Source organism: Lissotriton helveticus, chromosome 7 (assembly GCF_964261635.1).
Source record: "Lissotriton helveticus chromosome 7, aLisHel1.1, whole genome shotgun sequence".
NCBI classification, from domain to species: Eukaryota; Metazoa; Chordata; class Amphibia; order Caudata; family Salamandridae; genus Lissotriton; species Lissotriton helveticus.
In genome coordinates this window covers 1,282,728,483-1,282,744,085 of record NC_136068.1, presented here as the reverse complement: position 1 = coordinate 1,282,744,085, position 15,603 = coordinate 1,282,728,483, and the positions used below count along the sequence as shown (strand labels likewise).

At 50.3% G+C, this 15,603-nt stretch overlaps 1 protein-coding gene across 2 annotated transcripts in view; it reads left to right on the top strand.

Moving 5' to 3' along the window:
• The window catches only part of GRB2 (growth factor receptor bound protein 2), a 260,087-nt gene that overhangs the window by 178,601 nt on the left and 65,883 nt on the right, over window positions 1-15,603 (top strand). For both annotated transcript variants that reach the window (XM_078654511.1, XM_078654512.1), the window contains exon 4: window positions 7,114-7,236. In XM_078654511.1, coding sequence (XP_078510637.1) covers window positions 7,114-7,236 — 123 coding nt within the window. The remainder of the gene's footprint in view (window positions 1-7,113; window positions 7,237-15,603) is intronic.

Genomic DNA, 15,603 nt, shown 5'->3' with positions numbered 1-15,603 from the left:
TCAAAAAGATCATTACCAAAGGTAAGTAACTTGTTCCTCTCCCCTAAGTAACTTGTTCCTCTCCCCTAAGTAACTTGTTCCTCTCCCCTGCTGTTTTGTGCCCGTCCTTACCACTGTTGAATTCTCGCCTGTGTGCTACTAGCCTCATCCCCCACACTCCACGTTGCTCTTTGTTGTGTACTTTTTCCCCTACCCTCTGTTTTTTCTTACCTCCTCTTGCCCCATCCATGTTGCTTCAACCACTTCCCACACTCTGTGTTGCTTCGCCCACCTGCACTCTATTGCTTCCCCCATCCACTCCCTCTTGTCACTTTGCCTTCCCTCCTGCTGGGTGAATAAAAAAACACTTATGGGCAACTTTTTATTATTTGCCGATCTGATTCGAATCTGTAAACAAAAAGAGAAAAAAGTTTGTGTAATTGTGTAGGCGTGCAACAACTCGCATCTGTAAACAAGAATGTGTCATTTTGTAGGCATGCAATCGTTCATAGTGCACACATTTATAGAATGACGTTGCTACAGTGTCATAGTGCCTATATCTTTGTTTTTCAGGCGGGCGGTGGGTCTCCTTTACCATCCTTTACAGCATCGGGGTGCTGTACAAAATGTCTAAAACCCTATGCAAAGAAAATAGGTCCCACAGGCGAGACCTATGCTGGTTTCAAATAGGCACACTAGAATTCATGCTTACTTCGCTGTCTTTACTTTGGATTCACGTGCCTCTAGATGTATCTGTTATGGCCTAGAAACAAAAATCAAACCAATCACTCTTGAAAATCACGGAGTTGACTTCCCCGAGGATAACTTTAGCCATAGGGACAATATTATTTTTGTGAAAAAAAGAGAGCTAAACAAATGTTTAATAGTAACCCGGCCTCTGAAAGTACTTGTACTAGCTTTCGTTTTTTATCTTTGTTTTAACTGTTATCTTAGCTATTATTTTCACTTTCCGTCTTTTTTCTTTTCATAATGTAAAGCCTTAGCTGGACATTTATTTCTTTAATGTTCTATATTGTGTCTTACCAAATCTGAAATTTTAACCCCTCCTTCTCAAGAAAGCCTTTTCTGCTCAATTTAGCTAGTGTGAGAGCCTAGTGTAACTTGGCTAGGCACTTCACTGTTGTGGCCCTGTGAGACCATAGGTAAACAATCCACAGATGAAAATGCCCAGTGCCCTTAGAAAACGACTTGCGTCAACCATAGTCCACATATTTCAGTGACCGAGATATATAAAAGATTTTCGATTGCTTGCAAGTAAAAAGCTTTTCCTCATAATGTCTTGTCTTTTGACTTGTGGGGTTCTTGTCTGAAAGAAACAGGTTAGTGTTAGATTCCTTACCTTAGAGTATTCCCAGGCGTCAGGTTGGATCCGGAAAGTTTTCGTCAGCAGTCCGTAGACGTCTTCTGCTGCTCCGCGTATGTCGTCGGCGTAGTGATCGCCAGGATGATGTCGTCGGAGTACTTAGACGCCGCCCTCGCGCACTGATATCAGTTCTTTTTTCTGTGCCAGCAAACGCAGATCCGGTAAGAGCAGTACTCTAGTCATTTTTTTACTAACTTTTTTGATCTCTTTTTGAGTCGACTTCAACTCCTGGTGCCGTAGGGATGCCTGGCTTCAAGCCGTGCGAAGCCTGTCTCCGCCTGATGTCGGTGACCGACCTCTACCGTCGGTGTCTCTACTGCCTAGGGGCCGACCACGACGACAAGTCGTGCCCCGACTGCCGGGCCTTGACCTCGATAGCTAGGCGGGAGCGGTCCCGCAAGCTATTCGAGATCCGGCAGTCGACTCCGCGCCGCTTAAGGTCCCGGTCGAGGAGGAAGTCGAGGGACCGGTTACGAAGCCGCAGTCGTCGCTCGTCGAGTCATCGTCATCACTCGTCGGGCTCCAAGTCCTCCGGTAAGTTGAGGCACTCAAAAAAGAAAGTCGGAGAGGCGACATCGCTCTTCTGACACCGCTCGTACGACGTGGTGAGGGTTCGGGCGACTCCGCACGCGTGGCTCCGTCTGAGCCACAGGTGCCGCCTGTGGGCCCATACCCTGCGGTCCCTTGCCTGCGAGCGGCACCGGAGGAGAGTCGTGACTTCCTCATTGCCATGAGGACTCGCTTCCCTCCATTGAGGCTTGCCGGCACGCCTTCGGGCCCCGCAGACCCGACTGGAGGCTTTGGGGGGCCGGTGGGTGCTTCGGTCCCGACGCCATCGTCGACTTCGGTCCTGACACCGTTGGCCCCCGTGGGATCCGTGCCTTTGTCCTGGTCGACGCCAGTTGACCTTACTACTCCTCCGCTGGGGCCGCCCCCCTGGTGTTGCTCCCGGCGTCGCCCTCGGGCGACGTCTGCACCAGTTTCAACCCCGGACCGGGTCCGACGTCTGAACGGCGCCTCTCGACGCCGTCTCCGGGGTCGATGGGTGAGGCCTTTATCTACGACCCGGCTCCATCATTCCAGCCTGTATACCAGGACACGGATGAAGGGGAGGACTGGGAGGGGTCTGAGGACCCTCTGGCACAGCAGTGCCAGTTGAGCCAAGACTGGGCAGATGAGCTAGGGGAGGCCAGTGGTTTGGACACTTCGCCCGACACTGGATTCATCTCTCCTCCCTCCGTGGCTACGGAGGAGAATGCTACGTATGGCGTGGTGTTGCGCAGGGCAGCCAAGGCTCTTGAGCTCCCTGCGGCGGCCGTGAGGACTAATCTCCTCACTGAGGTGCTTAAACCGTCAGTAAGCTCCTCGGAGCCTCTACTGCCGTTCAATGAGGCCCTCACGGACATTCTGTTGGGCACCTGGTCCAAGCCCTCCACAGTGACCCCTGTGGATGGGAACGTGGCCCGACGCCACCGCCCGGCTCCGGGCGACCCTAGCTTTATGTCCGTGCACCCCACACCGAGAGCCTGGTGATCCAGACCTCTACGTCCCAGATCGCGTTCCGGACCGCTCCCCCGGATCGGGAATCCAAAAGGTTTGATCAGTTTGGGAAGAAACTGTTCTACTCATTGAGTTTGGGGTTACGGTCTATCAACACCGCTTGCCTTTTGGGCCGTTATACCCACTCCTTGTGGGACACTGTTGCGGACGTGCTGCTCCATTGCCCGGAGGAGACCCGGGCACGGCTCGCCCAAGCCCTTGCGAAGGGGCGGGATGCGGTGCGTTATTCCATCAGGTGTGGACTGGATACCACGGACTGGCTGGGAAGGGCGATTTCTCTGACGGTGGCGGTTCGCCGCCACGCCTGGCTGAGGTCTGCCAATTTCTCAGGCGATGTCCAGGCCACTCTCATGGACATGCCCTTCGATGGCCGTCGCCTCTTTGGCGACAAAGCATACAGTGCGCTTGAGCGTTTCAAAGACTCCAGGGCTACGGCCTACTTCTTGGGCCTGTCTGGCCAGCACCAGCAAACTTCTGCTTTTCGCCCCTTTCCTGGCCAAGGAAGCGGCACCCCCACTCGTCCTGCCAGCCACAGGCTGCCAGCCTCAACGCGGCCACTGTAACCGCCGTGGCGGTGCCGGGGGACAGCGGCAAGGCCAGTCCACATCCGCTCCCGCAGCATCTGCCTCAAAGCCTTCCTAGTCCGAGCTTTCAGGCCCATTCAACACCAGTGGGGGGGCAGGGTTTGCCATCACCTCCTCCACTGGCGCTTCGTCATGTCGGACAGGTGGGTGCTGCAAATCGTCCGAAGGGGCTACTCCCTCCCCGTCTAGGCGACCCCTCAAGCCATGCCACCGCAGTGCCACCGAATGTCGGGGGATCACTTGCAACTTCTGCAGGAGGAAGTTATGGCCCTCTTGGCCAAGGGGGCCATCGAGCGCGTTCCTGGGCCAGAAGTAGGACATGGTTGCTACTCCCACTACTTTCTGGTACCCAAAAAGGGCAAAGGCGGCCTACGTCCTATCTTGGACCTACGGAGTGTCAACGGCTTCCTCCGGAAGGAGAAGTTCAAGATGCTGACTTTAGCTCATGTCCTAGCTGCCCTGGACCCTTGAGACTGGATGGTAGGGTTGGACTTGCAGGACGCATATTTCCACGTCCCAGTCCTGCCGGCCCACCGGCCTTACCTGCGGTTCATGGTAGGCCAAGAGCACTTACAGTTTACCATGTTCCCCTTTGGCCTTACCAGCTTCCCTAGGGTGTTCATGAAAGTGATGGCGGTGGTTGCAGCTCATTTGCGCAGATCAGGGGTTTCAGTCTTCCCCTATCTTGACGACTGGTTGTTGAAGGTGGGCTCGCACCAAACAGTCGTTTCCCACCTCCAGACCACGGCCGACCTCCTGCACTCGCTGTGTTTCTCCATTAATGTGCCGAAGTCATACCTGTGCCCCTCTCAGAAACTCCTTTTCATCGGAGCGGTTCTGGACTCTGGACAGTTTTGGGTTTATCACCTTCAAACAGCGGGTTTGGGATATTCAGGCTCTGATTCTGATCTTTCAGCCTTTATCCCGAGTCTTGGTCAGGTTGACGCTGCGGCTTCTGGGGCTGATGGCCTCCTGCATCCTTCTGGTGCATCACTCCAGGTGGCGGATGCGGGCTCTGCAGTGGGACCTGAAGTTTCAGTGGGCACAGCATCAGGGCAATCTGTCCGACCACATCTGATCTCGGAGGGCACTGCGAGTCAGTTGCAGTGGTGCCTCACGAACCGCGATTGGGTCAGCGGCAGATCCCTCTCCCTACCCCAACCGAAGCACTTAGTAGTGACGGACGCGTCCCTCCTGGGATGGGGGGGGGCACATGGGAGAGGCGGAGATCAGAGGCCTCTGGTCTCCGACAGAGTCCTGGCTCCATATCAACCTTCTGGAGCTGCGGGCGATCCGACTTGCACTGAAGGCATTCCTTCCCTCTGTCCGGGGAAGTGTAGTGCAGGTGTTCACGGACAACACCACCGCCATGTGGTACTGCAATAAACTAGGCGGGGTGGGGTGTGGACCCTTTGTCAGGAGGCTCTGCGCATCTGGACATGACTGGAACACCAGGGCATCGCCCTGGTGGTTCAACACCGGGCAGGTTCCTTGAATGCCAGGGCGGACAAACTCTGCTGCCGGTGCATGATGGATCACGAATGGCATCTGAACTCTGACGTGACGCAAGGTCTCTTTCTGCAGTGGGGAGAGCCTTGGTTAGATCTCTTCGGTGGTGAAGAGAACGCGCAATGTCATCAGTTCTGCACGTTGGAATTTCCATGGCGGCACTCGCTCGGAGACGCTTTTTGTCGCGAGTGGAGCTGCGGTCTGTTGTACGCCTTTCCGCCTATACCACTTCTGCCAGAGTGCTAAAGAAGATCAGGTGTGACCGGGCCCAAGTCATCCTTGTGGCTCCAGACTGGGCACGAAGATACTGGTATCCCAAGCTACTCAGTATCTCAGTCGATCCCCCGATTCGTCTGCCTCTTCAAGAGGACCTTCTGTCGCAGCAGCAGGGGACGGTCCTCCACCTGAGCCTGTCCAGTCTTCACCTACATGCGTGGAGATTGAGCGGCGGCAGTTGAGGCCATTTGACTTGCCTCCTGAAGTCTGTGATGGGATTCTGGCAGCCAGTCATCCCTCCACAAAATCGGTATACGCCTGCCGGTGGAACAAATTTGTGGCATGGTGCACAGCAAAGGCTGTGGATCCACTCTCTGCCCCTCTTTCTGAGGTTCTCCTCTTCCTTCTCTCTCTTGCCCAGCAGGGCTCTGCTCTGGGCACTATAAAAGGCTACCTCTCGGCCATTTCAGCTTTCTTAAGGCTTCCTTATCAGCCTTCTCTTTTCAAGTCCCCTGTTGTAAATAGATTCTTGAAAGGCATCACACACATGTTTCCTCCTGTTCCCTTTGTGATGCCTCAGTGGGACTTGAAACTTGTATTGACTTATCTGATGTGCGCTCCCTTTGACTCACTTCATAACTGTCCCCTTCGTCTTCTGACTCTTAAAACTGCATTCCTGGTTGCCATCACCTCTGCCAGGAGAGTGAGTGAGCTCCAGGCTCTATCTTCTAAACCTCCTTTCCTCTCTGTCCATCCGGACAAGGTTGTTCAGAGGACTCGTCCTTCTTTCCTGCCCAGGGTGGTTACAGCCTTTCATATCGGGCAGTCCATCACCTTGCCCACCTTCTTTCCGCCTCCGCATCCCTCGAAAGAGGAAGAGAGGCTCCACCGTCTGGACCCAAAACATGCGCTCTCCTTCTATCTAGACCGCACACGCCAGTACCGGGTGGACGACCAGCTCTTTGTTGGATTACATGGGCGCTAAGAAGGGACGGGCGGTGCACAAGCAAACCATCTCTCGGTGGGTCGTCTTTTGCATAAAGGTTTGCTACTGCTTGGCGAAAAAGGAGCCTCCTGTAGGGCTGCGCGCCCATTCCACTTGGGCCACAGCGTGTACTATTGCCCTGGGTCGGGGAGACCCTTTGCATGACATCTGTCAGGCAGCTACGTGGGCTTTGCTGCACCCGTTTGCTAGGCACTAGTGCCTGGACAGCCAAGTCCGGAGAGATGGTTTTTTCGGCCGTTCTGTTCTCCAGGACTTTCTGGTGTGATCTTGGTTCCCAGACCCACCACTGGGGTTGGTATTGCTGGGGTATCTATTCTAAGGTAAGGAATCTAACACAAACCTGTTTCTTTCTTCGGTAATGATATATCTGTAAGAAACAGTAGTTAGTGTTAGATTCCTTACCGCCCCACCCATCCTCCCCGTTCTGCGAACCGATATTTTGGGTTATGGACATCCCTTCCAGGGCCCTAGTTTCATGGCACCAGTGTCGGTTTCTATCATGGCACTTCGTTCCTGGCGCTGAAAGCTATGTACAGAACTGACATCAGCGCGCTAGGGCGGCGTCTACGTTCTCCAACGACGTCATCCCGGCGATCACGATGCCGAAGACGGACGCGGAGCCGCAGACGACGCCTACCGACGCGCAAGGGTACTGCTGACGAAAACTTTCCGGATCCAGCCTGACGCCTGGGGATATTCTAAGGTAAGGAATCTAACACTAACTACTGTTTCTTACAGATTTATCGTTACCGAAGGTAAGTAACTTGTGCATCAACTGACTAGAACCATTTGACAAACTTTGTAAGATACGAATGGAGTTCAGAGAAAATGGAAAAGTGAAGCATCATTTCATTCATTTGTTTTTTGTCCTTTAGGTGGTTTTTTGGTAAAATTCCACGAGCGAAGGCCGAAGAAATGCTTGGCAAACAGAGGCACGATGGGGCTTTTCTCATCCGAGAGAGTGAGAGCGCTCCTGGAGATTTCTCCCTCTCTGTCAAGTGAGTCAACTGTGAACGCCTTCCTCTACACAACTCATATTGGATATGCTGTCATTTGTATGGTCTGGTCAGGCACCTCGTCATGCACAATTCTACCGCATGTGGTTCCATTTACATCGGATTATCCACTACAGCACAAGACACATACAAGGCCATTCTGTCTATTCCCAACTCCCCACCCCATCACGCTGTGCAGTCCACAGCAGCATGCACAAGTTGCGGTATTTATAACTAAGTGAAGAGCGCACGTAGTCACGGAAATAATGGAGGCTTATTACTTTTGTGTGTACTAGTTGGACTGAAAGTTATGCATTGTTTTGTATTGTAATAGCAATTTAGAATATTATAACTTGACTGACAGTTATTTTGATCACATCTCCAACATTGAATCTTTCATCAATTCCAATTTCTGTTTTTCTGTGGTCCTCCGCATTATTTATTTATTTATTTATTCAAAGTTTTATATAGCGCGAACAAGATCTTAGCAGATATCAGAGCGCTTTACAGTAGGGTGAGTAGACATAGTAATTGGGTACAGTATAGTGCACGGTAGCATAATAGGATAACAATCATGTGCAATAAGATACAGGTAAACACTCAGCTAGACAGTAGAATAAGGTGGTGTAGAGTCTTTGCTCTAACTAAAATAGAGATCATGAGGTAGCAGAGAACACTCAAATAGACAAAAATATAAGACAGTGCTGAGTCTGAGCTAGCTACAACACAGGTCTAAAGATAATATTAAACATTCAAATAGACATTAGGATAGGGTGGTGCAGAGGGACTCTGATCCAGCTGCCATGGAGATCAGTGGATACCAGTTAACACTTAAAAGATAATACTATAGTACGGTGCAGGGTCTATGATCCAACTGCAAAAGACGTCAATAGGTCATGAACAGAAAGTTAATGGATCACTAATTATCCGACGTTACAAGATCGGTGCATAGACTCTGAGCAGCAACAGTGTGGATCATGTAAACTTGGCCATAAGGATGGCTTTCACTTCTTTCTTGAAGAGTACAGTGGAGGAGATAATCCTCGTTTCAGGAGGGAGTGCATTCCAGATCCTCGGTGCCATTCCTGAGAAGGAGCGCTTGTAGGTTTTTTCCTTACGGAATCTGCGAGGTTTCAGGAGCAGACTTTTAGTACTTCTATTGGATCTCGAACCTCCTGATATAGTCAGCTTTTGAGTGAGGTAGGTGGGAGCCTTGTGGTGTATGGCTGAGTGTGTCATAACTGCAATTTTCAATTGTATTCTGGCTTCGAGGGGGAGCCATTTCAGCGATTTCAGGTCAGGTGTTATATGAGAGTGTTTCCTTGAGCCCGAAATGAGTCTCACGGCCGCATTTAGGGAGGCTCTTAGGGGTGCTGTTGTTGCTTGAGGGAGACCGCTGAGGGCCACAATTCCATAGTCTATGCGGGGGATGACTAGTGCTTGTACAGCAGTTTGGAAGTCCTTGGCTGGGAGGAAGGGTTTGAGTTTCCTTAGAGTGTTAATTTGAAAGTTAGCTCCTTTCGTTGCTTTGCTAATGTGCTGTTGCATATTGAGCTTTGCGTCAAGTGTGATGCCTAAGGACTTCGCAGAGTCCACGATGGTGGGTTGGACATTGAATGCTGTTAGGTGATTGAGCCATATTTGGGTGGTGGTAATTTTCGCAGGGGGTGATATCAGGAGGAACTCAGTTTTCAATGCATTTAGTTTGAGGTGATTGTCGGCCAACCAAGATTGGGTGTTCCTAAGTGTGCAGTTCAGAAGTTTGATATCTTCCGGGGATTGTACCTTTAGGTATAGTTGAGTGTCATCGGCATACATGTGGAAGTGTACATTGGATGCCTGGAGCAGGGTAGCGAGTGGTTCCATGATGAGGTTGAACAGCGTGGGTGAGAGGGAAGATCCTTGTGGGACGCCTAAATCTACTGGCACTGGAGAGGACAGCACGTTGTTAATCTTGAACTTCTGGGATCGGTTGTGAAGGAAGGAAGTGAACCATTTGAGTACAGTCCCGGATAAGCCCATTCTGGTATTTAGGAGCTCTAATAGGTTCTCATGTTTGACCGTGTCGAATGCTGAGGAGAGGTCCAGGAGAATGAGGAGGCAGGAGTCGTTGCGATCCAGGATTTGGAGGGCGTCATCAATTATGTGTGTCATGGCCGTCTCCGTGCTGTGTTTCGCCCGGAAGCCTGATTGGTGAGGGTCGAGGAGTTCGAACTGATCAATGTGTTTTGTTAGTTGGAGTTGCACACATTTTTCCAACAGCTTGGCCAAAGTGGGGATATTGGTGATAGGGTGGTAGTTGTTTAAGTCAGCCGGATCAGCTGTCGGTTTCTTGAGTATGGGCGTGACTTGCCCCACTTTGAGGGAGTCTGGAATGAGACCTTGCTGAAGGGAGCTGTTAATGATTTTTGTCCAGAGTGGGAGAAGCACGGGGATGAAGTCTCTAACAGCATTGGCAGGTAATGGGTCTGTGAGGTGATTAGAAGGCTTCAAGGAGCCGAGCAGTTTGTGTATTGCTTCTTCAGAGTAGGTTTCGAAAGACGACCAGGAGGGGTTATTTTTAGGTTGGGCGTTGGGCACTTTGGTGATGCTCGGGTATCGTCTCACATCATTAAGGAGGTCATTCCTTATGTTGTCGGTCTTTAGCTTAAAGAAGGCAGAAAAGTCTTCATAGTGTGGGATGATGTTTGTTGAGTCGTTTGAGAGAGGGGGTTGCGTCTTGGTTTGAGTTTTGACTAGTTCGAACAGCTTTCTTGGTCTGTTGTTTGCTTGGTCCAGCTGGAGGCTGAAGAAATCAGATTTTGCGCGCTTTATTTTCCTAAAGTAGGCATTTCTCTTGCTCTTAAGTATTTTGCGATGCCGCGATGAGGGGACTGATCTCCATGTGCGTTCTGCCATTCGCGTAGCCCGCCTGTCTTCGTTGAGTCTGCCATCATACCAAGGGTTCGAGATCTTGGTGGAGACTCTCTTTAGTTGCAGTGGGGCGGCTTCATTGATTATTGAGTTCATAGAGTCGAGGTAGTGGTCAGTCAGTGATTGAACATCAGAGGTGCCAGGAGGGGGAAGGAGGCTATTGGTGAGGTGGGGAGGCAGGGAGTTGGGGTTAAGGTTCTTCATGTCCCTTTTCCAGATCTTAGATTTGGTGGGTTGCGCCGAGACAGGTTTAACCTTTTCATTGATGAAGAAGGAGATAATGTGGTGGTCTGACCAATCACAAGGTTGGATTGCCCCTAATTGGGTGGAGTCTTCGTTGGCGATGATGAGATCAAGTATGGAGCCTTGGTCGTGTGTTGGGCTGTTGCATATTTGAGTGAGGTTAAACGCGTCAAGGAAGGATTTGAGACTATTCACCACTGCGTCTTTCTGATCGTTCCAGTGGAGATTGAAGTCACCCAGGTAGATTTGCGGGATCTGCCGACCAGCGTTGGATGAGATCGTGTCCATGAGTTGTTGGGTGAAGATGAGGTTGTCCCTAGGCGGGTGATAAATGAGATGTAGAGCACATACTGGTTTGCCCTCGCTGGAGATATCAAGACAAATGAGTTCGCAAGACGTGATGGAGGGGGAGGTTAATTTAGCAACCGAGAGGTTGCTCCTGAAAATGCATGCGATTCCCCCGCCCGTCTTGCCGGTTCTGTCAAGTCTAATTATGTGGTAATTGGGGGGGACTAATATGTCCATGATAGGTGTGGAGGCTTCAGTTAACCATGTTTCCGTCAAAATGGCTAGGTCAAGATCCATTGATGTGACGAGATCTGCAATGTTGGAGGAATGCCTCTGGGCCGATCTGCAGTTGAGTAGGATGCAATTGAGTCTGGGGGTGAGAGGGGTGGTCGAGTGTTCTAGCGCGAGAGGTATTTTTCTGAGATTGCTGGGGATGGCGCATCGGCTGCTTAGAGTTGGGTGCCTAATGGGATTCGAGAGAATTGTGGGTATGGGGAGTTGTGAGGGCGTTGTGCGCTTTACCGGGCCAGGGCCAAATGAGCAGAGGAGGGTGTCTATGTCATGAGCCGTCAGGGAGTTATGAGCGCGACGGGGGCGGTGGACGTTGTTGCGGTCGGGGATAGTGGGCCAGCGCGGAGAGTGTGAGCCCACCCGTTTCACCCATGGAGCGAGATGAAAGCGAGGGCCTGTGCGGAGGGTGTGACCTTTGTTGGACACAGAGGTGTTGGTTGTAGGTCGGTGTTGTCTGGGGTGTGTGTGGAGGAGTTCTTTGATGGTGTGGACCTCGTCTTTGACTTGTAGGAGCGTTGCTAAAATCAGGTCGAGCTGTGAGTAGGGGCTAGCGTTGGAGGTGAGGGCCGTAGGCAGGTTGTTGAATAGGGAGCTGAACTGCGAGCTGGGGTCGGGGGGGTGGGGTGTGCCATTGTCTGTGGAGTGTTCTGCGGTAATAGGGGGAGGGGTGGTATTCGGTGGGTGAGAGAGGGTGTGGGCGAGGGGTGTGGGTGAGGGATGGGTCGGCTGGGACGTAAGGGCGGGGACGTCGTTGGGGGGCGACGCCGGAGAGTTATGGGAAGAGTGAAGACTGAAGACAATAGGGGTGTCAAGAAGGTAGTGGGGGCTGAGTATGGGGGGGTGGAGGGGGGGTGGTGGGCTCTGTGTGTCTTGTTGGGGGGGTGGGGGGTGAGGAGTGAGAATGGGGGGGGTAGGGTGAGAGAGATAACTGCTGCGGAGGAGGGGAGATATGCTCAGGTCCGTTGTGGGTACCGCGAGATTCGTAGGAGGAGTGGAGTGGGTGGAAGGTAGGGTGGGGGTAGGTGTGATGTGGGAAGGTGTACGATCTTCGTCCATGAGTGCGGGGTGAGGAGTGGAGGGGAGGGGAGTGGAGTAGAGTGGGGTGGAGTGGAGTGGAGTGGGGTGGAGTTGAGTGGGTGAAGTGATCTTCGACAGTGGGTGCGGGGTGTGGGGTGGAGTGGATGAGGTGATCTTCGACAGTGGGTGCGGGGTGTGGGGTGGAGTGGGGTGGTGTGGTGTGGTGTGGAATGGGTGGAAGGGAGGGTGGGGGAATGTGCGATGTGGGAGGGGGGACGATAATCGTCAGAGGGAGAGGGGTGTGCAGGGGTTACGTTATGTTGGGGCATGGAGTTGGGGGGTGTGGAGCATCTTGGTGTGTGCGAGGTGGGGGACCGCATTTTGGTGATGTGCATTAGGAAAGTAGGGAAAAGGTGGTCGAGTCGGTCGAGATTCCTATCTGTGGCTTGGAATAGAATGATCCCGTTGTTGTAGATGGTAATGGTGGCTCTGCCGGGGAAAACTTGGGATGGCGTGATAGAGAGCGTCAGGCTGTGAGCGGTTTTACTGGTGGTGGAACCAATGAGAATGGAGAGAAGCGCTCTCCTCCACTGTGCTCTACGCAGAGTGTGGAAGATGATATCAGTGCTCGTGGCACCATTGCTCTGAGAGAAGTAGGTGTCCACACACGGTATTTCAGGGTGAGCCTTCAGGAAGTTGTGTTTGTAACGTTTGGCGTTTTTTTTGGAGAGCCCTGGTGGGTAGTTAATTTTGTAAGTGTGCTCGCCTGTGCGTTCCATGGTGGAGGAGGCGTAGGCCGACAAAAGAAAAGTTGTTGGTGATGTGACTTAGAGGGACAGCTTCACTTTCTGCACTGGTAATGCTGATGCCGTGCAGGCAAAAGATTTTGGTGTAGAGGTCAGGTTAATACGCCAGAAAAATATGAGGTAGTCAAGCGTAAAGTGAGTTTGTAGTAAAGTGTAAAGTGAGTTTGGTGCCCAATGAGAGGTAACCAGGTTACAGGAGGCAGTACAGTACTACAGTAAGGGCACTCTATCACCTGAGTTGTGAATACATGGCTGTATAAAGTGCGCTGCCTATAAGAGGAGATTAGTTTAATGGATGTGGGGTGATAAAACAAAATACCTCTTTGAAGTTTCTGAAGTGTCTGGGCTGGTCAAGATGTCTGCCACAAGTGAGTAGATAAGTCAGGGTTGTTTTTAGTCCTTTGTCTGTTGTTGTCTTTTTTTTTTTTTTTTGAGATATCAGTTTCCTATTCTTTTGAGGGCAGGTGAGTTAGTCCAGCTTCTATGTTGGTGATTCCTTGTTTCTGCTTGGAAGGGTGGGGAGAGTCTTATCTCCGTTTGTGTGATCCTTGATCTCGATGGAATGCAGCTATGCAGACATCTGGGGTGGTGGTGAATTTATTGCTCCTGCTATGGCCCCCGCCATTTTAGGCAGTGGAGGCTATGTCGATAATGTCTGGCCGGTGAAAAATAAATGTCTATCTTTTGGGTGGCAGTAGCTCTTTAGACGCTATGTGCATTAAACTAGGGTGTCCCAGACATATTATGTTTTTCTTTTCGAGGCAGAGCAAGGGGCGGAGGACAAACCCCAAAGAGCAGAGGGTCCGAAAACAAACTTACTTGGCAGCTCTAAGCCACCTGTGGGGGGCTTAATAAGGGGATTCGTCAAGGAGAGGAGGAAAACACCGCTGGCAAGTCGTTTTTGAACATATACACACAACGGGTATTGCATAGAATGTTTACTAAAAAAGAACCTCGGACCATTCCACCAAAATCAAGAGGCCACACCAAGACCGAGCTAACTCTCTTGAGGCAAGAAGTGGAGAAACTTTTATTAAAGGAAGCAATGGAAGACCGAGCTAACTCTCTTGAGGCAAGAAGTGGAGAAACTTTTATTAAAGGAAGCAATGGAAAAGGTGCCAAACTGGGAAATCGAGCAAGGGGTATACTCTTGTCTACTTACTGGTACCAAACCCAAAGCAGACTGTAAGACCTGGTCTGGAGTTCAGACTGTTGAACAAGTTATTTCAAACCCATAGATTCAAAATAACTATACATACCTCGCCTGAAAAAGAGAGACCTACTGGCCACCTTAATCATCAAAGTTGTGACCTCGAAGACAACTACCTGCATATGCGGGGGAGCAGCAAACACAGGAGGTTTCTTAGGTTCATTGTGGACAAGGTACATTATCTGTTCCAAACATTTTCTTTTGGAATAAACTTGACACCCATGTTTTTTACAAAATGTCTAGCTGTGGAGGCAGCACATTTGAGAAGGCAGGGGATACATGTAAACCTCTACCTGGAAAATTCGTGGGTAAAGTTGAGTTAGTGAACACAATGCCCGAATAGTATAATCCCAAGTGAATGCCCTATTGGTAAACTGGTAAGGAACATTTGCTTAAACGTTTCCCCTCAGTCCCACTAATTCCTTTAGTTCTAGAAAAATGCAAATAGACACCCATTACATTAATATTAATGTCAACACAGTGGATTAAATTGACCTGATTCTCTGAACTGGTGGAGATGTCGGAGCCCGTCACGACATGCTAATAATGCAGATAGGTCCGGTATACCACCCGGAATGAGCTACCCTTAGCCTGGCAACATGGCTCCTAAAGACCTAGAATTCAAACACCTAGGAGTTTTCAAGTGGTTCATACAAATTTTAACCTAAGCACACATACCTACCTCACGAAAATGGTACGTCACCAAGTGGTACACCGCCAAGTAAGACTGGTTCATCCTATGGAGTATTATAGAGTGATTCATTAGCAATAGGATTAATGATATCACTGTTGTTAAATACCTCACTCACTTCTTAGATGAAAAACTTTTCTATACTAAATTTTCTTTCGTCAGCCATAGTGGCGTACACAAGGGGTACTATAGGAAGAAGCTTTTTTATTAACAGATTCTTAGAAGCAGCTTAGAGTGTAGCACCACCAAGGACGCCAGCTACTCCGAAGTGGAATCTGATTCTAGTGTGGGCACAGCTGAAGAAGTCACTTATTGAACCTATGCACAAAGCAGCACTCTAACACCTAACCTTTAAATCTGCCTTTCTCGTAGCTGTATTGTCAATATGTAAAATGAGTGTACTGCAAGTGCCCACAACAAAGGCAGATGAGGACAAGCCCACAGTTTCTGCCCAAAGTGGTTTCATACTTCCACATTAACCAGAGTATACATTTACCAACCCTTTTTCCAACAGCCAAATTCAAAGAAAGAATGGGCACTCTTCACAATAGATGTCATAGGAGCAGTTATATACCTGCAGGAAACAAACAGTCAGAAAGGGAAGCCAATTCTTCATCTCCTTTGTCCTGCAACTAAGGGCTAATCAGTCAAAGAAAGGACTGATGGATAGTCCAATCAATCTAAGCATTATACAGGATAGCAGGAGTAGTGCTGGATGAAAAAAAACAAATGGCCAATTCACAAGAAAAATTTGTGCTACACTGACATTTCTTGCCAATGTCTCCATTAAGGATATCCTTGCAGCAGCTCATGGTCCTCCATACATTCCTTCACAAAACATGGTTGTGTGGCCATACAAGGTAACTCAGAAGTGCAGGTAAGACAGAAGTTGCTGACGCACTTTTTTGTGA